At 43.0% G+C, this 25,910-nt stretch overlaps 1 protein-coding gene across 1 annotated transcript in view; it reads right to left on the bottom strand.

The window, feature by feature from the left end:
- Positions 1–23,722, bottom strand: part of LOC125119417 (aromatase 1) — a 31,300-nt gene extending 7,578 nt beyond the window's left edge. Inside the window, exons 1-6 of the mRNA XM_047766351.1 lie at positions 23,631–23,722; positions 19,177–19,359; positions 17,020–17,170; positions 8,624–8,778; positions 3,144–3,320; positions 632–746 (exon numbers count right to left, since the gene is read on the bottom strand). Of these exons, the coding sequence (XP_047622307.1) occupies positions 632–746; positions 3,144–3,320; positions 8,624–8,778; positions 17,020–17,170; positions 19,177–19,321 (743 nt within the window). The 5' untranslated portion in view covers positions 19,322–19,359; positions 23,631–23,722. The remainder of the gene's footprint in view (positions 1–631; positions 747–3,143; positions 3,321–8,623; positions 8,779–17,019; positions 17,171–19,176; positions 19,360–23,630) is intronic.
- Positions 23,723–25,910: the final 2,188 nt, after the last annotated feature.

Below are 25,910 nucleotides of genomic sequence, written 5' to 3'. Positions count from 1 at the left end.
TTCACTGGTGGTACAGGTAACATGTTTACCTGCTGGTTACTTACACTCTAAAAACCCATTGATTACAGATGAATGAGCATTCAACCATGCTTCTGCTAGAATACTCTGAGACCAAATCATATTCATTTAGTGACAATTTTAGGATCCCCAGAGATATAAGATACATAACTAAGCAAACAACACATTTTATGAGTTTATTGTGAAAAAATTATTTTTCAACTATTGTGAATTTCTTCAAGTTAAGTAAAATTGATTCAGAAGCAAGAGAGCAATAAAATGATGTTGTTTCCATTCTTTCAGACATGCAAAGAGTTTTTGATAAATAATAATCATAGGTTTATCTAACCCTTCTCTACATCTTAAAATACTCTACAGTGTCCGATTTCCAGACATGGAGCTCTCAGACCACCCAGTCAGCCCTCTGGCTGGACAACTGCACAGGCAAAAGGCTTTCTTTACTCTTTGAACTGGCTATGCACACCAGAATTGCTGTAAGAAGTGTTTCATCAGCAACTTAACAGCTCCCTTATGATTCTAGAGAGGAGAAACTTTGTTGAAGAGGCCAACAATATCTAAGACAATACAAATAAATCCAGTCTCACCGATATATTTTCTAAAATGTGTTACTTACACAGACTTCTCATACTTTCTGTAAAGCCAAGGAATCTTAAAGAAGATGTCTGGTTTGAGAAGGAGAGCTTGCCATGCATCAAAATAACCCTGGATTTTACACACAATGGCCTTTTCTGGAAAAACAGAAACAGAGCAGAGCAGCTGAGCAAAAATGGAAGCCCAAGAAAGATACACTGATCAGAGAAGGTCCTCAATAGAGTTTCCTACCATCTGAGATTCTAAGCAGGGCAAGGTTCCACCTTCAGTAGGTGTTTCAGCCATGTGAATGCCATTAAACAAACCAACACTAATTTAATCTGCTTGGCATCTAAATTGGTATCTAAATTTGCCACTTTTCAAGTTTATGTTAGAGCACAGCCTAGCATCTCACTTGCTCCCTTTTGGCTGAGCCTCCAACTCCCTCCTGTTTTCCTACTGTAGGACAGAAGAAGGCACTACTAACTATGGCTGTTATGGTCTCAGTTCTAGCACATGGGAAGGTAAAAGCCTCATCACTTTCCTGTTTATATTTAGGTCCAGAGTGTGGAATTCATCTTGGACTCTTCTCCCTTGTCTAAGTCTTGGGGCTGTCAGCTTTTAATGGATGTTCATGAATTAAATTGAATACTAGAGAAAAGAAAACCCTATATTTCTCAAATTATACACAAAGGAAGGGAATAGACATTCATTTTCAAGTGCTAAATACCAGGCACAGGGCAAGGTGCTTGTCACAAGAGATTCATTTAATGTTTACAGTCTTTCTGGGGGAGTGAGTGTCACCATTGTGCAGATGCAGAACCTGAACTTGATAGAGACGAAGAAGCTCACCCAACCCCAACCAGCCAGGGTGCCAGGCAGGCCCTAGGCTGGAGCCCAGTTCTTTTTGACCCCAGAGTCCAGTCCTTTCATCGTAGTCGCCCTGGGTCCCTGAGGCAAACTGAGAGTTCAACAAGTGCCTGGTGAGCAGAAGGAGAATACACATAACTGCATGTGGGTCGTGCAGGTCCTTAGCACCACAGCCTGCATCTGTGAGTTAACAGCTGTCGAAGTCCCTTGATCCCTCCTAGGAGTCAAGGCTAGCGGGGAACCAAGGAGCAGGGGCTTATAAGCCTGTAAACCTCAGGAGCGATGTGTGTTGAGCAGGCAGTCAGGACTGTGGGAGTGCCTGTCCGAAGGGGATCAGGCAAGAGGCAGTGACTGAAGTGCTCAGAGTGAATGGGGCTCCCCTCCTGATGTCAATCAGATGCGGGTGCTATGACTCTTGTAAGGAATCACGAAGGAGCAGGGGGATGAGGCAGGGAGAGTGGAGAAGAGGAAGGAGGGCTTCCCGCTTGTCTGCTTGTCCAAATGGGGTCAAACAGGGAGCAGGCGTGCTAGCTCAGGTGGTTTGGGCAAGTGTGGAAACCATGCGTTGTTCTCATGCCTGTGGTGTTCTTCCCGAAGGACTGCATCTGGCTTGTGGCTTGTTCGTTTGGGGCTATGTTCAGATGTCCTCTCCACAGAGGCCTTCCTGACCACCCTCTCCACAACAGCCTTGGCCTCCCACTGACCCCCCCCCCCTTTCACTTTCTGGCTCTTTTCTCTGTGGTGATGTGTTTTTTTTTCCTCCCAGACACTTATTATTGCCTAATATATTACTAGTTTCCTGTCTGTCTCCCTATTCTTTGAAGGCAAGGACTTTGTCTTGTCCACTGCTCCATCCCCCAAAATGGGCATAAATAGGCATAAATAGGCATATAGTAGGCAATGGATACATATCAGCTGAATGAATGTGTGAATGGATGGACACTGCTAGAAATCAAGTGAGGAGAAATTACATTAGGCTGATAACAGCCAGATGGAGTGAACTCCCCTGATTAATGTTGCTTCTTTGTAGATGGTAGGGTTGCATGTATGTGTTTTAATACTTAGTGCTGTAAAATAGTGAGGAAAGCAGCTTTTTGAATGGGATGTCTTGCCAGGGTTGTTATAAATGCTATGTGACAAACTATAGGAAACAACTTTTTAAAGTGCTTGGCACATAGTAGATACTAAATCCGTGGTAGTTATCAGCATCATTTCTGAAGCATCAGCTCCCAGTGATGTTACAGAATCAAAGTTTTCATACTTATGTGGGTTTGAGAGAGAGGAGTGTTATTGTATGTATAATATGTTGTATGTGTATGTTTAGATAGGCATAGATAATGCCTAAAATAAGGATTGGAAATGATTAAATATATAGGTTTGGTGGTAGGATATATTTATGAACAAATAAAATGATCACATTTGTTAGGTTTCCACTGTGGACAGCATCCTATTTGCTAGAGCAATAAGGAGAAACACAAGAAATAGGAGAGGGCCCCTGCAATGGATATACAAGATCCTGTTCGTGAACAAGGCAGACCTACCAGGAAGACATTTTAGGGCTACTTAGAAATGTTTAAAGAAGAGCAGTGTGCAAAAGAGCCTATCTTTACTTGAGTCCATTACCCTTCTTGTGTCCTGCTCAATGAAGGGCAGAACGTCAAGTCAGGAGACGAAAGTTTCCATACCGTCCAATGGGATCCCCAGGAAGAGGTTGTTAGCGGTGTCCAGCATGATGCGCCGCATGAGGGTCAACACGTCCACGTAGCCCAAGTCATTGCGGACCTCCTCCAGCTTGTCCAGGTGCTTGGTGATGGAATCGGCACAGACGGTCACCATGCGCACCAGGCCAGGGCCGGACAGAGCTGAAGGGTGCACATCAATCAGAGAGTGAGCTTCCTCCAGCTCCAGGGCACACAAGCACCATCAGCGGACTTTGGCTCTTTCTGTTTGGAGCTTAATTGGCCACACATTTTCGTTCGTTAAGTGGTGGAAAGTTTCATATTCTTCTTTCTACCTTTTCTACACTCTTCTAATTTCCTACTAGAAGGTATCCTATTTATGATTAAAAATGAATCAATGAATGGATTTTTAAAATAAAACTGTTCAAAATGAAGCAATTCTTCATTTGATGGTAAATCACTTCTGAAAATATAAATGAAACATTTAGTACTTGTCATAAATCACAAATCATTGATTTCCATATTATTGTATACATTTTGTTCTAAGGAAGGTTTGAATTTGGCCAAGGTGATATTTATTTCATTTTTCAATGGGTGGTAGAATATTGCTGTAGAGCTATTTGATTGGATCTTACCATTTTGATCTAAGGTGCTTCCTGTTTAATGTCATATGTATAAAATGCCAGTCTTATAAATTATCAAATACATCCTTTTGAGTTTCTTTTCAAATGATCCAGATTTATTGTACTCAGTCAACAGTGTAACAATGAAGCAATTTTTTGGTTGCTTAACAGTCTTCCTCAAAGAATTGGACCCTTTAGGGCTGTAATAACCTAATAGCTTTGTGTTTTAAGTCCACAGTACATGGTGACCCTTGATATATCCTTGTTGGCAAATAGAGGAATGAATGAATGAATACATGAATAATGAATGAAAGTATGTAGAGTGAACTGGGTCTCATCTCTCCATTTGTTTGGCTACTGACCATTTAGCAGCAGTGCGTCCCTACAGTAGGTAGTCTGACATGCAAGTTTAACTCTTAAAGTCCTTTCTTTCCTTGCTCTGTTTCTTTTAAATTTCCTTAAGCATAATCTCTCTCTTTTATGTGTTTTTCATTCAGATTTGATATTAAAGTCAGATTCCTTAAACAATACAAATCAGCTGTGCTGCAGAAGCCCCTGAAGGAAGACTTTGCCAATAAGAAAGGAGGTGTGGTGAGTGGTCCTAGACTCTAACCATTTCCATACATGTATAAAAAGGAAAGTTAGGTTGGTAGCATACTTTGTGATGCTAGGAGGAACTTGGTATATAGGAAAGGCCAGGATGCTGTTTCCTGGGTAACTATTACATCCACAACTGGGACAGATGTTTCCTGATGACTCAGCCCTTTGCATGGAAGGGCTGGCTTTGCTTACCACTCCCAGCTGATGTATGATTTGTCTCTATGTCCAAGAGCTTGAAGCTACATCTTAAACATATGTGCAGAATGCAGTATCATTGAAAGGGCCACAGGCCAAGGTGTGGGTGGCCTCTAGAAGCTGGAAAAAGCAAGGAAACACCTTCTCCCCTAGAGCCTCCAGAAAGGAACACAGCATTGCCAGTGCCTTGATTTTGGCCCCTTGAGACGCATGTCCGACTTTTGACCCACAAGCGTATAAGATCCTCAATGTGTGGTTTGAAGTTCCTGAGTCTGTGTCAGTTTGTGAGACAGCAGTAGGAAACTAGGACAGAGGAAGCTGTGATAGAGTTGTGCTGAGTCCTGGTGATGGGCAGCTCTGTGGAGGGGCCTCACCACTTGGCTGGGACAGGCATAGTTTTTCCTGTCTCGGCAGCCACGCAGCAGCATCTAGGTTCAGTATAGAGGCTGGCTGGAGGAAAGACTATGCATGGAGTGTGGGCAGACCTGCAACCCATCTAGCAGCAGATTCCATCACTGACAAGATTTTCAGGCCATGACCATCTTCTTTGATGGTCATGTCAAAGATTGGTCACATTTATTCCCCAAAGGTTTCAGTTCTAGCAGCACATAGTAAAGAGGGAAATCACTAGATAAAGAGGCTTAGGATTTTGTCCCTGCTCATCCATTCTTCACTGTGTTGCCTGGGGGGAAAATCACAAGCTCCCTAGAAATGAATTTCCATAAGTATAAAACTCAGAGGCTGGACAAGATATAGCCTTTCTTAGTACTAAAATTCTCTAATATATTTACACATTGCTGTTGTTAAATCATGTTGATGTCAGACCATGATTCAATAAACATGTTGGCTATAAATTACCTACATGGCTGATACACTTAATTTTTAACTGAAGTGACCTTAAGTATATAGCATGCCAATTCTTCTTTCAATTTATGAAATTGTTTTTGCAACAACAAGAAGAATAAAATTAGTGGCAGTTAAATATATAGCCTCTGAGGTTATCTCTAGTGCTACATTTATTTTGGTGGAAACTTGGGCAAATTACTTAACTCTTTATGCCCATAAGGAAACAGCCTGCTTAAATTCATACTGAGTTCTCAACCACCTCTAAGCGGACCACCTAACAGAGTCCTGCCCAACAGAGCGACAAGACTTAGGTCCACACTCCAGTGGGCAAGCACTTGTCCTTCTCACCAGAAATCCTGCACAAGCTCCTAGACCAACCTCACCTACTATGGGGCAGACACCATAAGCAAACTGAAGTACAATCCTGCAGCCTGTGGAAAGGAGACCACAAACACAGAAATTGAGACAAAAATGAAACTACAGACAAGCATACTTCAGACCAACAAATGAGATAAAAACCCACAAAAAATAGTAAATGAAGAGGAGATAGGGAATATACCTGAAAAAAATTCAGTGTAATGACAATAAGGATGAGCCAAGATCTCAGAAAAAGAATGGAGGCATAGACTGAGAAGTTACAAAAATGTTTAACAAAGAGCTAGGAGAGTTAAAGCACAAACAAACAAAGATAAATAATAAATAACTGAAATGTAAAAAAATACACTAGAAGGAATCAATATCAGAATAACTGAAGCAGAAGAATGAATAAATGAGCTGAAATACTGTTGGAATCACCACCATGGAAGAGAATAAAGAATGGAAAGAAATGAAGACCATTCTAAATAACTCTAGGGCAACTTTAAACATACTAATATTTGCATTCAGGGGTCCAGAAGGAGAAGAGAGAGAGAGAGAAAGTGCCTGAGAAAGTATTTGAAGGTATTATTAGGGCCAAAATCTTCCCTTACATGGGAAAGCAAACACTCAAGTCTAGGAAGTAGAATCCCATATAGGATGAAGCCAAGGAGACACATATTAATCAAACTGACAAAATTAAAGACAACAAATGTTAAAAGTTATAAGGGAAAATCAACAAATAACATGTCAGGAAATACCCATAAGGTATTCTGCAGGCTGGAAGGAAGTGGTACAATGTATTTATTTATTTTCTTGTCCTTTTGTCTTTTTAGGGTCACACCTATGGCATATGGAGGTTCCCAGGCTAGGGGCCTAATTGGAGCTGTTGCTGCCAGCCTATGCCAGAGCCACAGCAATGCCAGATCCGAGCTGGATCTGTGACCTGCACCACAGCTTAGGGCAATGCCGGATCCTTAACCCGCCAAGTGAGGCCAGGTATCGAACCTGCAACCTCGTGGTTCCTAGTCAAATTCATTTCCACTGCACCATGACGGGAACTCCACAATGTATTTAAAATGAAGAAAATGAAAAACCTCCAACCAAGAATACTCTACCCAGCAAGGCTCTTGTTCAGATTTGACCGAGAAATCAAAAGCTTCACATAAAAGTGAAAACTAAGAGAATTCCGCATCACCAAACCACCTTCAGAGCAAATGCTAAAGGAACTCTCTAGGTGGAAAAGAAAAAGTCACAACTAGAAACAAGAAAATTACAAATGGAGAGTTCCTTGGTGGTCTAGTGGTTAATGATCCAGTGTTGTCACTACTGTGGTTTGGGTTTAATCCCAGGCGTTCAGAACTTCCATTTATTGAGGGCATTGTAAAAAGGAAGGGAGGAAGGAAGGAAGGAAAGGAGGGAGGGGAGGATATTCACAAATGGGAAAGCTAACCAGTAAAGGCAAACATACAGTAAAAGTAGGAAGTCATCCATACAAAAATATGATATAAAAACAAGCAACTATGGGAAGAGGATAGGTCAAATGCAGTACATGGGAAATGCATTTGAAATGAAAAGAGCAGCAATGTAAGACAACCTTGTATTTATATAAACTACTGTATCAAAACCTCATGGTAACTGCAAACCAGAATACTACAATACATAGAAACATAGACACAAAAAAGAAAAGCAATCCAAATACAACGTTGAAAATAGTCATCAAATAACGAGAGGAACAGAAGAAAAAAGACCTGCAAAAATCCAAAACAATTTTAAAAATGGCCATAAGGACATACATTTGACAATTACCCTAAATGTAAATGTATTAAATTTACAACCAAAAGACAAAGACTAGCTGAATGGATGGATTCAAAATAAGACCCATATATATGCTCTTTACAACTTCAGTTGTAGGGACACAGACAGACTGAAAGTGAGGGGATGGAAAAAGATATTCCATGCAAATGGAAAACAAAAGAAAGCTGAAATTGGAATACTTATATCAAACAAAATAGACTTTAAAGTAAAGACTTATAAGAGACAAAGAAAACACTACATAATGATCAAGGTATCAATCCAAGAAGAAGATAAAGCTATAAATATATATGCACTCAGCATAGGAGCATCTCAATATGTAAGGCAAATGCTTATAGCATATAAGGGGAAATCAACAGTGACACGGTAACAGTCAGATTTTAACACCTCACTTACACCAATGGACACATTATCCAGACAGAAAAATCAATAAGAAAACATAGGCCTTAAATGACATATTAGAACAAATGGACTTTTTGATGTTTTTAGGCTATTCCAAACCAGTAGTTCTCTCAAGTGCATATGGAACATACTCCAGGATAGATCACATCTTGGATGACAAAGCAAACATCAATAAATTTAAGAAAACTGATATCATATAAAGCACTTTTCTTAACACAATGCTATGATATCAGAAATCAATTACACAAAAAAAGTGTAAAAACAAAAACATGTGGAGGCAACACAGTGCCTACTATATATAAATATATTATCAGTGTTACCTCTTACTATTTCAAAACCAAGAAGAAACAGAAGTTAAGAATGATTTCAGGGAGTTTCCATTGTGACTCAGTGGTTAGCGAACCCAACTAGCATCCATAAGGATGCAGGTTTGATACCTGGCCTCACTCAGTGGGTCAATGATCTGGCGTTGCTGTGAGCTGTGGTGTAGGCTGGCAGCTACAGCTCCGATTGGACCCCTAGCCTGGGAACCTCCATGTGCCGTGGGTGTGGCCCTAAAAAAAAGACAAAAAGACCAAAAGAAAAAAAAAAGAATTCATAACAGGAATAGACATAAACAAAAGAGAAGACTATAGCCACATACTTAAATACCTTTCATAAAATAAGTTCTAACAGCTTTCCAGAGGACTGGATTATTGTTGAATATGATGCCTTTCTCATGCATGCCAATGAACTGCAACCCAGGTTTGCTGCCAAATCGGGATGTGTAGTGACTATGCTTCATTACATGGAACACACTTGAGGACCTGCAGAAAAAGAAAACCTTGGGATAAATTGCTCAGGGTCAGAAGAACTCAGTTTAGTGAGTTTGACTACCTGGTGGCAACTGCATGTTGATCTGACCATGGTGCATAATTTCTAGTGTTCAGATTAAATAGGCACTTGTGTTATTTCAGGAGCACAAGAACCTCCTCAAGTTGAAACATTTTTAGCTACTAGCTCTCTGTGTGAGCATCACTTAAGCTAAAACACACACACTACACACACAACACACACACATAGAAACACACACACACAAACACACATTTTGTTGCTTCCTCTTCTGTAATTCCAAGTCTCTAATATGTTACCTACCAAGGTGGTCAGAGCTGCAAGGTTTCACAAAACTGAACCCTCCACACCATCTTAGTTCTAAGAGCCTCTATTCCCCAAGCAGCCCTGCTCCAGAGTGCTTCCCTCCACATCACCCTCAGAATTGGGAGATGCTGGTTAACCAAAGTCTTACCTCTTTACTTGGAAGCAGCAGTTCTACCCTGCACCTTCCACACCCCCGAGTCTCTAATTGGCCCTGGCCCCTCAAGTGGGGTACCATTCAGGGACTGAAGGACATCTCCTGGACACCTGTGGCCCTGGGCTTGGTGGCAAGGCTGGGCCTGGAAGGGTCTCTGTGACGGCAGCAGTGGCTCCCTTGGGCTCTGCATCCAACATGATTCATCAGAGTCTGCAGGTTCACAGGGTTTTCCAAGGACATAGGATGTGCAGAGCCTTTCGACAGGCCTTGACTTGGCAACCCTGGGAGTCTGGCAAAACCCAGGCTTCCTTGAACTCCTCTGTTCCTCTTCCACTGCTGTGCCCTCTCTCCCCACCCCCAGGCCCAGCCTTTAAGGGCTGGGATGGGCCTTGAGAGCAGCTAGGAAAGAGGAGACAGCCTCTCCCCACCCCTCTCCCCCTCCAGGACTTGCTTCCTGCCCCCAATCCTAGTGTAATTTGGGCCCGATAATGCAAAGCCTGTTAGAAAATAGTGTACAATCTAGCTGAAGAAGTTATGGGGCCTCCGTATGTGAGGAAAATACTGTTTTTGTGGGACAGTGATACAGAATTCTTCTGCAGAGAGACTCACTTTGTTGAGCAGATGTTTTACTATAATGCTTAGACGTTAGGCTATGGCATTGAAGGATATACAGATTATTTAAATAATTTGATAATTGAGAGGATAAATGGATGGTTATCCTCTTCAGGTTAAAAGGCGAATGGGTTTATTGGATGGTAACTTCAAAGAGCAGAAAGAAGAGATGAAAGAGCTGGGATGAGTGCATATTTATGAGGTTTTATGGAAGAGGGGACTCCAGGTTCATTGTTCAACAAAAGAGGGACTTTTTTGTCTGTGGGGAATTTAGGGAAGTTGAGAAGCAGGGTGGGAGGTATAAACTCCTCTTCATCTACCAACAGAAAGGTTAGGAACTGCTGCAGGTGTCTGCACTTCTGTGGAAAGGGGCTGAGGTTCGTGCAGGGCCCAGATGGAAGAGGGCTCCCTGGGTGAGGGCTCAGTGGTGTCTGTGACCATGATGAGCACGGTCAGGAAACCACAAGTCCAGAAGGTCCTGAGTTAATAAGCCATGTGGTTAACTCTGCGTGGGAGTCAGAGGAGGGGGCGGGTATGAACACAGACGGGATGGGGTTTATCAGAACATAGAGAAGATAATAAGCAGGACGTGTGGTGTTTGTAGGTCCGTCGTTTTCATAAGTGCCAATATTTATACTGCAGAGGGAGATTGTCACAAACCCCACTTGCAGAAGTCAAACCAGATTATGTAAATGATACAGAGGAAAGTCAGTGCAGCGAGGAAACAAGGCAGACAGACGAGGGCAGAAGGAGGGGCAGGGGGTCACCTCGAATTCCTGACCCACAGTGTTGTCTGGTTATGGTGAGTGAGGGAGGGAAGAAGGGTCACGTCTCTGACACCTCCCTCCGAGGCGCAGGCTTTTTATCCATAACCTGGCAACGTCAGGTCTGGGACATGGAGCCCTGACCTGTCCCTGTGCTGCTGAGTAGACAGTAGGACCACAGAGTTTTTGCTCAGGCACAGACAAGGTCTCATGTGTCCTCCTCCCCCTTCCTGTGCTAACAAAGCTGTTCCAAGCACGTTACCAGACCTCCTCTGCGGGGCAGGATAACAGGCTCTTCAGATCACAACGTTTATGGCACAGTATTTCTATGGGCTCCATATGGCCAAGTGCCAATTCCCCTTGATGACACATAGGCATGGCAGAGTGACTTCCTCCCGTATGTGTATCTGCAACTCCCAAGAATTTCCACTCGAGTATATTCAAATTGAGGGCCATTTTTCTTGGCGATAATCAGCAAAAGGAAGCAGAGTTTGGGAGTTAAAGAGAGGAGCAGAGGGGTTGGCAGAGAAGGAATAGAGGTTTTCTGCAGTGCATCTGTGGGACTGGAGAAAGCCACCGCAGGGTGACCTCTCATGAGTCTGTGTTCCGGCCACGTGAACAGGGCAGGCCCCAGAACGTGGATAAACGTTGCCCATCCTGTGTGGTCTGGTGAGGAGCTGCCATAGGCACAGCTGAAGTGATATAAGCTTTGACTTGGGGCTCGAGAGCCAAGCCAGTCCGGTCTGCTAGGGAAGTTAAAGTAGGTATTCTAGAACCTTCCCACCTGAGGCTTATTGATTATGCCATGTCTCCAAGACCAGAGTGGAGTTCAGAGACACAGATCATGACAATCCAAAGGGACCAAACATTTGAGCAGAGGAATAGGAAGACAACATGCTCATTCTTGCAGGAAAGGAAAATATATTCATAAATAAGTCTTTGATTCTGCAAAGGAGGAAGAATCTGGACATTTTCCGTTGTGCAAGAGAGAGAAGATGGAAGGAATTGCACAGGGTTCCTTGTGCAATTCAAAATGCATAACATATTTCTGCTGTGTATTTCAGGGGTTATTTTTTTCTTATTTTGGTAAACTTATTTCTCAATTTTTCGTATAATAAAAACAACTTTGTTTCTTCTTCAGTACTTCACTGAAAATTTTTTTTCTCATTTGCTAAATCTCCTATTTTGGGGTTTTTCTGAAGACATAATTCTCAATGATGGGGAGTGGCTACTATAGCCTATATAAATGGTTCTTACCCCTGGGCTAGAGTGGCCACATTCTCACTTGGTTTTCTGAGTTGATAATTGGCTCCTAGAAAGATGATTTTCCCTAAATGAGGTGTTCATCAATTCCTGTGAGAACACATTCTTGTAGAAGACAGTAAGGCAAAGAGTTCAGCTCTGGCTGTGTAGATTAGGCTTTGGGCTAAGAATTAGCCAAACCCTCACATCTGTGATGTATCCCAAATTCCATTTAAACTTTAAAAGAGAACCTCTGAAATAATGGCAGTGCTATGAAATGAAAACAGAATTATCTTGTGAATGAATTATTTACTTGATATCTCTTTCAGGAAGAAAATCTTATTTTCAAAGCAAAATGCTTTCTATTAAGTAAAATATACTCTTAATTCCAGATAATATTCATCAAACTATCCTGAGTTTTAGATAAATTTTCCTCTTCCTTGTGATTGTAAAAAAATAAAATAAAATTCCACATGTTCCTATTTGTATTCCCAGGAAGTAATTTGACTGACAAGTAGCCAAATTTTTTTCCTGTATGGAAACAGCATGCTATAGATATGGCTGAAATCGTTATTAATTAATAGATTTCAGGTCTCTAGATTTCTTACCTTCTCCTACCTCATTCTAAAATTAAAGCATAAAGTAAGTAATTTGTATACTCCTTATTCAGAAAATTCACAAGTGATACCCACAGGAAGAGGAGAGTGACTGGCTAAGGACAAGCAGCTTAAAAGAGACTGGTATACCTAACCAGAATAAATCAGGAAAGTGAAGGGATGGTTGGTGAAGAACCAGGGACACCAGCCCAGAGCTCTCCTGGTTTGTAGAGCAGCAGAGACCTCCTTCCCACAGCAAGGTGGGCCTGTAACACCAGGTAAGGGAGAAGTTACACTGATTGACTGACTGGGAGAGGATTTTGCACCATTAAGGAGAGACCAAGTGAGTCCCTAAACTCAGAAAGAACAGTGCTGGTGTATGATGTCTGGTCCCTGGAGGTAAATTCTTCTTTAAATGTGACTCAAGTCAAAAGATACTTCCATACATAGCAAAGCTCTTGTCTCTTCAGAATGAAAAGGAGTCAGGAAATAAGTTCTTAGGTGGTTAGGAAGATGCCATCCTCCCATTCTGAGTTTAAAGAACTCCATACCTGCGGTCAGGCTCAAGAGTGGTGAATACTAGAAATATGGGGGAGAGAATCAATGGAGTAATTGGTACCAAACATTTAAAAACACTTGCTTTGTGTAGACTTGTCCTGTACCTGTGATTTTATTTTATTGTTATTTTCCCAATACAGTTTTTTTTCTACTGTACAGCATGGTGACCCAGTTATACATATACACATACATTATTTTTTCTCCCATTATCAGGCTTCATCACAAGTGACTAGATACAGTTCTCAGTGCTACACAATATGATGTCATTGCTAATCCATTCCAAAAGCAATAGTTTGCATCTGTTAACCCCAAGCCCCTAATCTATCCCACTCCCTCCCCTTCCCTCTCTGCAGCCACAAGTCTATTCTCTAAGTCCATGATTTTCTTTTCTGTGGAAAGGTTCATTTGTGCCATACATTAGATTCAAATCATATGGTATTTGTCTTTCTCTTTCTGACTTACTTCACTCGGTATGAGAGTCTCTAGTTCCATCCATGTTGCTGTAAATGGCATTATTTTGTTCTTTTCTATGGCTGAGTAGCATTCCATTGTGTATATATGCCACATCTTCCTAATACAATCATCTGTTGATGAGCATTTGGGTTGTTTCCATGTCTTGGCTATTGTGAATAGTGCTGCAATGAACATGTGGGTGCATGTGTCTTTTTTAAGGAGTTTTGCCTGTGGTTTATACTCCATCAGTCCTACCACTTTTCCCTGTCCTTTGCCCTCTAGTGTCCTCTCTTAACCAGCTTCTATACTGGGGCCAGTGCAAGAGAGTAAGAAACCTGGTAACAGAGAAGCCTGACTGTAAATACCTTAACCTGATCAAATTTATCATCACTAATATGGGACCACCTTTCCTGGTCTGTCGTGATGCAATATGAAGTTCCTACAACTAGGACGAAAGCGTTATTAAATAACATTAATCTGAGTGGAATTGAACCTAAAGACCTGTTCTTCAGTTTATAAGCAATACTGGGAATAGAAGAGTATGTTCAATGACACCATGATGAGACAATGAGAGAAATTTGGAATGTGGGATATCCTGTAAGACAACTAACCTGGTCTCTTCAGAAGGTCATGGTCATGGGAGCAAAAGTGGGAGGATTGCTCCTCTAACTTTCCTGTTTATTTGATCTTTTCTTACTAGAAAACTGACAAAATATTTTATTGTGAAAGATGAAAATCACTCCTCTCCATGCATTCTCAGCTCCTTTAGTTTGTCCTAGTTGCCTGGTAAAATGTCAACCCTGGCTCACTCTAACTCTTAGTTACCCGGTGTTTCACCTGGTATCTGAATGGGGCTGGGGAAAATCCGTATGTGCACATGTGCACACACACACACACACACACGCACGCACACGCACACGCACACACACATACTGGCAAGCCTCAAATTCACGTAGGCTGTCACTGTAGCTGACAATTCTACCCCATTTCTTGAGTCCACTCACTCTCACTTTTCTGGGTACTATTTTATCCTGCTTCCTCCCTCCCCCACTATTCTACCTCCTCACCTTTAATTTCAACCAAAAACCTTTTTTCCTACTTAGCTGAGAAAATGGAAGCACCTAGAACCTCTGCAAGTCCAACCACCAAGATCTGTGGCCCATATTTCAACCTCCCCTCCTACTGTGGAAGAACTTCTAGGTCCCTAGTCAAGGCCAACTCCACTTGTCACCTGGGCCCCTGCACATCTCACCTGGCTCACTGCTTCTTTCTCCTGCATCAACAGTTTTCCTCTATAATTCATCATTCCCACCACACATGTTGTAATATCTCCTAACTTTAAAAAACAAAAACTCTTTGGACCAAACATCCCTTTCAGCTCTGTTCCATTTCTCTGCCTCCTCTATATCAAACTCCATGGAAGGGTGCTCTATACCTGCTGCCAGATTCTCTACTGGGGCTACTTTTGTCACTACCACTCCATGAAAACTGCTTTGTCAAGGTCACCCATGAGCTCCCTGGTGCTCACACTCTGTCCAGCATATACACCATCTGAATGGCTGACAATTTCGTCCTCCCTGATGTGCATTTCTTACCTGGCTTTCAGACCACCCCTCTGTCTTGGTTTTCCCTTTCCTGTGTGAGCATCCTTCTCAGCTTCCCTTTGCTAGTTTCTGACTATATCCCATTCAGTGGCACTAGGGAAGTCAATTCAAAATACCTGAAATTGGATCCTGATACCTCAACATCTCAGAGTTGTTTCATCTGTCTCATTTTCTGTGCAGCACATGTCTGCCTAATAGTAGTATGGACAATCATCCTGATTTTCCTGGGACTGTCCAAAGTTTAGCATTTAAAAGTCTCAAACCTATAGTCCCTGGTAAACCAGGACAGCATGTCACCCCACTGATACAATATGTTTTATGGCTTTTTTTTGGTGGGTTAGCAGTGTAGTAATGTATTTCTTCATGAGGGTAGGGATTTGGGATATTTGTTCATGATATCTGGTATATACATCATGAGTTGTCAATAAATATTTATTTACAGAATGAATGGAAAACCAATAATGACTGTGGTAGGTTAAGATCATTCAGTGCTTAGTGTAAAGTCAGTTTTCTATACATTTATGCTTATGGAATAAATGAATGAATTCCCTATAAATTTATATATGATTTGAATATAAAATACTATATCCCTTATTCATATGTAAACTGCTAACAGGTGCACCAATATGACCCTAATTAGTGTGTTAAGTGCTAATTCCCCTTCATGGATGCTACCCACATTCTTTTCTTGATAGTCATGCCAAACGCTACGGTATACACATGACCTATAGTGTCATGCATAACGTCTATAGACCCTCATTACTTTGCAGCATCCCTCCCTGGGGGATCATGCCAACTTCACCTACGGATGACAGGCAGACCTTCCTCCAAAGCCCCCAGTTGCTCAGGCAGAGTCCCAGCAGCCTGACCTCCCTGCTGAAGTTCTGCAGCCTCCACCACTCCAGGACTAAGCTGATTTGAAAAGTTGGGCCATAATCTCAGTGCAGTTGTAATGGCTACCGATGCCAAACTTTTCCAAAGAGAAACAACCTGGCAAAGTATTCAAAGAAAAAGAAAGAGCTCTCTGGGGTCCAGTGGGGTCTTCTCAAGAGGTACAGGTAGTTCTGGAAGGACTGAAGAGCAGGCAGGGGAAGGAGATGGGGACAAACACATCCTATGCCTGGGGGAGTGCAGCCCTTAACAACAAAAGTGAGCGGCTCAGAGGCAATTAAAGGGAACACAGAGACTCCAACCAGAGAAAGCCAGCTGGGAGGACAGGGCAGCTGGGGGAGGGCGCAGTGGGTTGTTGTCCATGTCCTCAGTGTGAATCAGTGCCGGACTCTGTCAGGGTCGCTAAGGTTGCTCTCCTAACTACAGTAGCAGTGTGGCCAGATGCCACCTGCGCTGTAATGCGGACCCTATTTCAGGAATTGCCTTTGGGGTTCCTGGGAATTTATCTGGTGATCTAAGTATCTGGTATCTAATAGCAGTTTCTGTTCTGTCCTCTGGTCCTTTGTCACGTGCTTCATTCTTCCCTCCAGGTCTAGGCTTGTGCTCCTACCACCTGAGCTGGATTTAGGGTATGAAAATAAGACAAAACCACCCCAACCTGCTCAGCTGTTTTCCCCAACCCCTGGGAAAGGCCCCCTGCCCTGGAAGCTTCTTCCCTTCTCTCCTCCCTCAAGCTCCTTAGCAGTTTGGAATCACTTGGGGGGGCTCTAAGCGTGATTGATTCCTGGGTTCTCCCACCTGGAGAATATAAAAGTTAGAGGCATGGCCTTGGGGGCAGTTTTTGAACAGCTCCCTGGGTGACTTTAATGTGCAGCCAGGGTGAAAAGCACTGCTCTAGATCCTGAACTTCATATGGTATCCTTCATTTACATAGATATAACCTTAGCAACAGACATCAAGATATCAAAATAAGTTTTTTAAATAGGAAAATACTCAGCCTTGATTTTCAAATGTCTCCGATTATTAACAGACTTACTTGCTAATAATGAGTGTTTCTTCTCCACCTATCCAGACTCTTATGAATTCTCCATACGTTTTGTTGTAGTAGTTGCAGGCACTGCCAATCCCCATCCAGAGGAATCTGAGGTAGGAAATTAGGGGCCCAATTCCCAGAAAATAGCCAGGACCTAGGGAAGTCACCAGATCACACTCGGTATTTCAGCAACACCAAAAAAAAGAGCCATTGCTTTAAGTTATTTCTATTCTTGTTCTTTTTATATAAATATCCACGTAAACCTTCTGATGTGTGTATGTGAATCACACAAATACACAATGGTTACAACATCAACACAAGTTAACATGGAGCTCTTCACAACTCCATGAGTAATGAGTGGTTCAGAGTCTACACCACAGCAGTTCCATATGGTCTCAATCATTTCAGTCTGAAGGGCCCAAGTAGAGGTCTATCTGATTCTTGCTATGTTAAATGGTGTCAATAATTTTCAAATGCAAGTCAATCAGTTCTTCTAGTAACAAGCATGAAAGCCAGGGCAGTGACAAGTGGACAGATCTGTTTGCCTACTTCTGTTTGAAAAATTGGGTTTGAAAGCACCAGTCACTGGAATGAATGGGTTTGAGTTAATTTGTAATCTTTTTAACTGTGAGAAACATGGTCTGCAAAGACAATGTCCAAACAAAGGGTATTCATTCCTTTTTTTTTTTTTTTTCATTCAAAAAGGATCCAATTTAAGAAGAGAAACTTAAGCTAAATCTCATTAGGTCAAATAAAGCTAGGCAGTGAGGAAGGAGGCACTTGGGTGATCAGTGTCTAGCCCAGAGTCTGAGACTAATGAAGAGCAGTGGCCCTGACACCTTTGCTTATATAGATGACAACAGCACTTGAAGAGCATGATTCTGGTGAACAGCTCAGGAACTTGCTGTTGCTTGTATCAGAGAACAACCTTAGTAGCGTAACATTAGTAGCGGTGGTGAAAGTTAGTCAAAAACTTTTTGAAATGGTTTTAGGGGTTTTATTGTAAAGTAATAACATTTATCTCTCTTACTCCTTTAATTCCATTCTGTCATGGAGCCAAAACTTGCACAGCTGCCTGAGACAGTAAAGTACTGTCACTGCACAGGAATTCATAATAGTCTATATAACTTAAACTTTTTGTATGAATCATTTAAGTTGAATGTTTATTCCCTAACCTGGGCAATCAAGGTTTATTCCTTAATTTTGTACTATAGGGTAATGTGGACAAGACCATCAGGGAGTTTTTTGTTTTTTTGTTTTGGTTGTTGTTGGGGTTTTTTTTGTTTGTCTTTTGCCCTTAACATCAAAGTCTTTGTTAATGTCTATAGAATCAAAACAAGTTTGAGAGTGCTGGGGTCAAGGGGTCTTAATCTTAGAATTGTTCTAATAACACAATAAATAGATAACTGATATATCAAATATCTTATGGGACTGGGGCACATTTCTGCCATGAGGAATTTGCTCTGAAACTAAAAAATAGTGTGATATTTTGGAGAATTCTGTATTAATCAGATAGTGTGGCATGGTAGGTTTTCTTCTGCAATTATCTGGATAATTATATTCTACTTTACTTTTGATTGATCCAGAGAGCTTGTTGAAGGTTCTCTCAGGGTATGATGTTCCAAGAGAACCAGAGTGGTCTCCATTTTTTATCACTGTCCAAATCCCATCCAGCCCTTATGGTGGCACCAACATCACCACCACACCCAAGAACAAAAGCAAATGAAGAGTGGGATAGAGAGAAGGAGTAAATTCAACAAAGGGAGAGGGCAAAGGACCTAGATGAGACAAAGTGGAAGGTGGGAGGGAGACAGAAAAGAGTACAGAAGGCATTCCAGAGATATATTCACCTTTAGCCCTGGAATTTTACTTTACTCTACCACATCTTAAGCTTACTTTAAAGGATACTTGTGCCAATTCTACTTTTCCAAAAGAAAATGCAGACTTAAAGGAATTATCCAACCTTTTTAATGGTTTCATTTGACATGTGCAGATAATTAATATAAAAATTTTCACCTGAGTTCATTTGCTAATATGTTGTGTACTTTAGCCATCTCCTCAGATTTACTTTTTGTCCTTTTGCAAAGTTATCTTTACCTTTATGGACCAAAAGCCCAAGCAAACAGTCTCCTTAAATATAAAAATAAATGACTGACTTACCTGGTATCGAAGATGTGTTTTTATAATTCCAAACCAAGAGAAGAAAGCCAGTGAGCAGCAGGACTGCAATGCTGGCAAAAGGCACAACTTCAGACACCATGCTGGTGACTTTATAATGCATTGGGTTCAGCATTTCCAAAACCATCTTGCATTGGTTGATCTCAGAGGAAGAAATTTAAAGTCCTGTTGAAATCAGAGGGGCAAAAAATTAGATGTACCCCATAGGTACATCTAGGACTCCTGTTGATTCAGAGGATGCTATAGTTTAAGATCAGTGCTTTGTTTGATAATATGATTGGAAACTTAAACAACACATATTTGAAGTTACAACCAAAACAAGCCCAAGAAACATCTTTTGGCCTGAAGTGCAGCATGTCTGACATTGGTAGAGTCTTAGGTTCATTTGTTTGCTTGGCCTGATAGAACCTTATCATCTTGCCCCTGAGTGGGTAGATGGACTAAATTCCCAATTGAGAACCAAACTTCTTATGAAAATACATGAAAATGAAGCTCATCCCAGAGGTGAAGTCATTTTATGAATTCATTAGCATTTTGTTTAGGCAATCTTTTCTGTGGAGGCCAGATCAGATTTTTTTAAAGCAATCTCTCACCCCCTTCCTGCTCATAATTAGTACCAAAGAATATGCTTCTCCAGTAAGAAGGAAAATTTCTAACTTCTCTCTTTCATCCATTCTATATCTGAGATTTTTGAGCATCTTTGTCATCATTACCTTAAACTCTTTCTAGATTGTTTATATCCATTTCCTCTAGTTCTTCTTTTGGGGTTTTATCTTGTTCCTTCTTTTGAAATCTATTTCTCTGTCACCTCATTTTGCTTAATCCGCTGTTTTTATTCCTATGTTTTTGGTAGGTTTGTTTTGTTTCCCAATCATGGGAAAGTGGCCTAATGTAGGAAAGGTCCTATAGGTAACAGCAGTGTACCCCCCTCTGGTCACCTGAGCTCTATGCTTTAGGGGTGCCCTCTTTGGGGGCAGTCTTGTTCCGTTGTAGCAAACTGACTACTATGGGCATGGTGATTGATGTCGCTGTGCCCTCTTCAGGTTAGTTGCCAGGCCCTGCCTTGTGCATAGGCTGCCACCTATAGGTGGACAGAGATGTGTCATGAAGTAGCTGGCTACTGAGTCACAGGAAAGGGGGTCTTTGGGCTAATGCTGCTCTGGTGGTGGGGAGAGCTTGGTCCTAGGGTAGCTAGCAGTGGGTCCAGGGTTCCCAGAGTTAGGTCAGCCTGTTTATGGATAGGGCCATGGTTTGGGGCATTGGGCCTTGGCATCCTTCTACTGGTGGGCAGAGCTAATTCCTGACTTGGCTGTCTGTGGGGTCTGTCTGGGGTGACCCAGAGCTAGTGAGAGCCTGTTGGTTAGGGGCCAGATCCTGTCATGTCTGGCTGAGGGGCACAAGGTGTCCTGGGGCTGGTTCAGGCCTGCTGTTCAATAAATGGAGCCCACAGCATCAGGGGTGGTGCTGGCCTGCTGGTGGATGAATTGGGTCTTTACACATTGGCTAAGGGCTGTGGTGGTTGGGGCTGCTGTCATCCCTCTGGTGGATGGGACTGGGACCCAGGGGTTTCTGGAGCTGGTTGCCACCCACAGGTGGGTGAGACCAAGATCTGGGGCGTGTGCTGGCAAACGAATGAGTGGTCTGGGTCCTGGCTTCCCTGGCTGTGGTGTTGGGTTTCCCAGACCTAGTGTTGGCTTGCTGGTGGGCGGTGCAGGGCCCAGGGTGTCCTGAGGCTGGGGCTGGCCCACTGTTGAGTGCACCAGAGCCCTACACAGCTGGCTGCAGAATGTTGGTTTTCCCAGGGCTGGTGTCCAGCCGTGGTGAGCGAAGCCAGGTTCTAAGCCTAAGTGTGGCTCACTGGAGGGTAGAGCTGTGTTCTGGGGTCTCTGGCTGAAAGGTCCGGAGGTTCTGGAGCAAATGTGGGCCTGCTTGGGTAGTGCCAGCACCAGGGTAGTCACAGGGCTGTTGCTGGTCCACTCCTGGGCCAAGCTGGGTCCTAGGTCTCTGGCAGCCGGGTAGTGAGGTGCTGAGAGTTAGTGTCTGCTGGCAGGAGCTGGAGGCTACCCCCTAGTGGGAAAGGCCAGGTTTAGGGCTAATGCAGGCCTTCTGGTAGGCTGGTCTGGGTCTGAGAGCTCACTTTCAGGTGCTAGAGGTCCTGGGGTTTGCTAGTTCCTTGATGGGTAGGGCCAGTCCTGAGGCTGCTGGGTGCTCAGGGTGTCCTTCAGCAGCAGGCCTTCTGGTGAGTGGGCATGATTCCCACCCAGGTAATGCCCGGGGCAGACTCCCAGTGGGCAAAGCCAGGTCCCTGCACTAATTCTCTAGACAGAGAATTGCACGGTGGTGCTTACCAGCACCAGTGTTCTCTGGGTAGGATGGATTCTCATTGACGTCTGTTGCCAGCGTCTAAGTCCTAGGCTGAGTTTCAATTGCCTCCTGCTTCTGGGAGGCTCTTCAGCATCAACAAGTGGGTCTGACTCTGGCTCCTTTCAAATTACTGATTGTGTCCTTGGTTCTAGAGCATGTGAGAATTTGGGTACGTCCTTTAGGAGTGGAGTCTCTATTTCCTGCAGCCCTCTGTCTTTCCCCAAAGTAGCTCCATTGGTTTAAAGCCAAACTTTCCACAGGGTAGAAATCCTAGAAATAAACCCAAGTGCTTATGGTCAATTAATCCACAACAAAGGAGGCAAGAATATACAATGGAAAAAAGACAAGTGTTACTAGGAAAACTGGACAACTGCATGTAAAAGAATGAAATTAGAACATTCTCTAATACCATATACAAAAATAAACTCAAAATACATTAAAGAGTTAAATGTAAGACCAAGTACTATAAACTCCTAGAGTAAAACATAGGCAGAACACTCTTTGACATAAATCACAGCAATATTTTTCTGGCTCTTTCTCCTGCAGTAATGGAAATAAAAACTAAAAGAAACAAATGAGGCTTAATTGAACTTGTAAGCTTTTGCACAGCAAAGGAAACCATAAACAAAATGAAAAGACAACCTATAGAGTGGGCAAAAATATTTGCAAATGATGCAATAGACAAGGGATTAATTTCCAAAATACAAAGAGCTCATGCAGCCCAATATCTGAAATACAAACAACACCATCAAAAAGTGATCTAAGTAGGCATTTCTCAAAAGACATACAGATGACCAGCAGGCACATGAAAAGATGCTCAGCATCACTAATTATTAGAGAAATGCAAATCAAAACTAAAATGAGGTAACACCTCACACCAGTCAGAATGGCTATCACCAAAAAGTCCACAAATAATAAATGCTGGAGTAGGTGTGGAGAAAATGGAACACTCTTACACTGTTGGTGGGAATGTTAAGTTGGTATAACCAATATGGAGGGTCCTCAAAAAGCTAAAAATAGAGTTATTATATGATTCAGTAATCCCACTCCTGGGCATATATCCAGAGAAAACTATAATTCAATAAGGTACATGCACCCTGATGTTTATGGCTGCCCTATTTATAACAGATAACAGATACATGAATGCATCCTCAGTGTTCATTGGTAGGTGAATGGATAAGGAAGATGTGTATGTACGCAATGGAATACTACTCAGTGACAAAAATAATGAAATAATGCTATTTGCAGCAACATGGATGGGCATAGAGATTATCATACTAAGTGAAGTAAGTCAGACAAAGATAAATATCATATATCACTTAAACGTGGAAACTAAAAAAATGATACAGATGAACTTATTTACAAAACAGAAGCAGACTCACAGACATAGAAAACAAACATATGGTTACAAAAGGAGAAAGAGGGCAAGGGATAAATTAGGAGTTTGGGGTCAACATATACACACCATTGTATATAAGATAACCAACAAAGACCTACTGTATAACATATGGAATTATACTTAATATCTTGAAATAACCTATAATGGAAAAGAACCTAAAAAAGATATGTAACTGAATCACTTTGCAGTACACCTGAAACTCACACAACATTAAAAATCATTATATTTCAGTCAAAACTTTAAAAAATAGTAGGAGTTCCCCCTGTGGCCCAGTGGGTTAATGATCTGGCTAGTCTCTGTGTTGGCACCAGTTTTTTCCCAGGCCTGGCACAATCGGTTAAGGATCCTGTGTTGCCACAGCTGTGGCACAGGTCACTGCCGCAGCTTGGATTTGATCGCTTGTCTGGAAACTTCCATGTGCCACAGGTGTGGCCAAAAAAAGAAAACAAAATTTAAAAAAATAAACAAATTTAATTTTACCCATTAAAAAAAAAAGCCAAATGTTCTGGGAGTTTGTTTTCTTGATGTAGGATGCCTGGCTGTGGAGCCCAATGTGGGGTTCAGATCCCTGGCTCATTGGGGAGCACCTCTGTAATTATAACTGTCCTCTCATTAGTGGGTTGCCCACCCTGGGGTATGGGTCTTGACTGTACCAAGTCTCTGCCCCTCTTACCTGTCTCGTTGTGACCCTTCTTTATATCTTTCTCTGTAGAAAATCCTTTCTGCTAGTTTTTAGATCTTTCGCATGAGTAGTTGCTCTGCAAATAGTTGTGATTTTGGTGTGCCTGTGGGAGGAGGGGTGTTCAGGGTCTTCTTGGCCACACCCTCCTTCCTATGAGATTGAAGGAATGTTTGCAGCTTCTGGAGGCATTCCCTTATGTTAATTTCACTATGGTCTATGGGCTATGGCTGGCAGCCCTAATCAGCCTGAGGGCCACTGGGAAGAAGACAAGAATGTGCAGGATTGGGGGAGAAGCTGGGGGCTGGTTGGGCCAAGTGTGGTTTTGAAAGGAGAAGTGATTAGATTCCAAGAGGGAAAGGGTGCAATCCACAGGCAGGAGGGAAAAAGGAGCAGGGGTTTACAGTGGGTGGGGAATAGGAGGGGAGGGAGGCCCCCCAGGGGAGGTGATCTGGGGAGCAGATTGAGGCCAAAATTATCCCAAACCCCAAGAATTAACTGAAAGACCAGATTATTCCTACCACTATCATATATTCCTGAAGTATGTCATACTTCTGTCCTCAAGGGCTTTTGTTCTTTTAAAAAATTTTAAATTATGATATGCATGCACACAGACAATATTTAATCAAATATGGACACCCTTCCTATTTGCCACACTGGCTTTAGAACCCCTGCCTATGGCTTTAAGATGAGAACAGTACAACCAAGTCCAAGCCCCCACACCCCTCTTCTCTCCACAAAAGTACCCAGGGTCCAGAATTCAGAGCTTATCCTGGTGTGCATGGTTTTAAGTGTGCCCCCCATCCTCTGTGGGAACACTTATAGGAGTGTCTGTAATCAGAGTCCATGGCACTGCAGAGAGAATCAAGGTTAGATACACAGATTCAGAGGCAGGAGCATCTGGAAGGGAAGGTTTGCTCAGGTCAAGGAAGATGTGCAGAGCTCCAAGTGGCTGGAGCTGGTACTAGGTGGGGCCAGCACTGTGGAAGAGCTGCAGGTGGTGGGTCTGCAAGGGTGGATTTCCCTAGGGAAGGGCAGGGAGATTGTGTTGTGACCCCCCCTCCCAATGGCTTGACGTGTGCCTGTTCCTGTGACCTATAAGCCATCAGAAAAATGACAAAGAGAGTGAAATGCCCAGAAATCAGTGAAGGCTCTGCAGTGTGCACATGCTGTTTGGTGTGGATGGTCCACTGAAAGGGGAGTAGTATGATGGGTTTCTGGTTACTCCCCGAGGTCTCATCTCAGCACAAGAAGGTGTGCATCTGGGCCTCTCACCCTCTTTTACTGTTTTCTCGAATGCTAGGACTGAAATGTAGAGGACAGAGATTCACACTTGTGTGGAAAAATTAGACAGTTACCCAGTTTTTCCATTTTATTTATCCCATGATTCATCAACACTATGTCAGGCACTGAGAGTAGACAGAGGTGACTAAGGTAATGTTTCTTGTCCAAGGATGCTCAGGGTCTCTGGGTTCACAGGCCTGGATCCCAGCCACAGTGAGAGGCTGCTGTGGGGGAGAAATCCATCGTGAAGGACCACACAGGTGTCTAAGGTTCCTCCTGATGGAGTGAGAAGTGCTTCTCCAAGGAGAGGCACTGAGACAGGAGAAGACTTGTTTGGGTCCAAGGGGGCTTTTGAGCTGAGAGTCAACAGGAGAGAAGGCAGGGGGTGGGGTAGGGTGTGAAAGGCACATGGAAGAGGGGCCTGAGAGGTGAGCTGGAAAGGAGCAGTTGGTGACAGCGCTGGCCAACGGGCTCTCCTTGGAGTCCCCACCTTAAGGGCCTCTGCAGGCCTTGTCATGTCAGCGTGGGGGGCAAATGCAGGCCTCAGCAGCATGAGTAACCAGGAAACGCCATTAATGGGAAGTCATGGATTTTACCACTTCATAACCTCCCCTGTTGGCTCACAGGGCCTTAGCAGTTATTTCAAGGTTCTCCCTTCCCTCAGAGACCTCTGGGCATTCTGGGCCTATCTGATGTGACCCCAGGCCTCTGCCGATCCAACATGAGGATCCTCCAGCTCCTCTCCTTCCCCTCCCACTAAAGCCCAGGTTGCCTGTGAGTTAGAACCCCAGTTGTGTACATGGTTAAAGTGTGTTCTCATAAGGGCTTCAGGTCTGTGTCTCCTGGGAGATGCAGCTGGATGCTGGGAGGCTCCACCTCAGCCCACCCATGGGAGGTTTCCAGGTCTGCATGTGGCCCCAGCTGGAACTCCTGGTGCAGAGGAAGGAAGGGAGGGTGGGCAGGACACAACGTGGTTGAGCACCTGCTATA

This window comes from Phacochoerus africanus, chromosome 2 (assembly GCF_016906955.1).
Source record: "Phacochoerus africanus isolate WHEZ1 chromosome 2, ROS_Pafr_v1, whole genome shotgun sequence".
NCBI lineage: Eukaryota > Metazoa > Chordata > Mammalia > Artiodactyla > Suidae > Phacochoerus > Phacochoerus africanus.
Note: the sequence above shows the minus strand (reverse complement) of the source record. Positions and strands in the feature narration are given on the sequence as shown.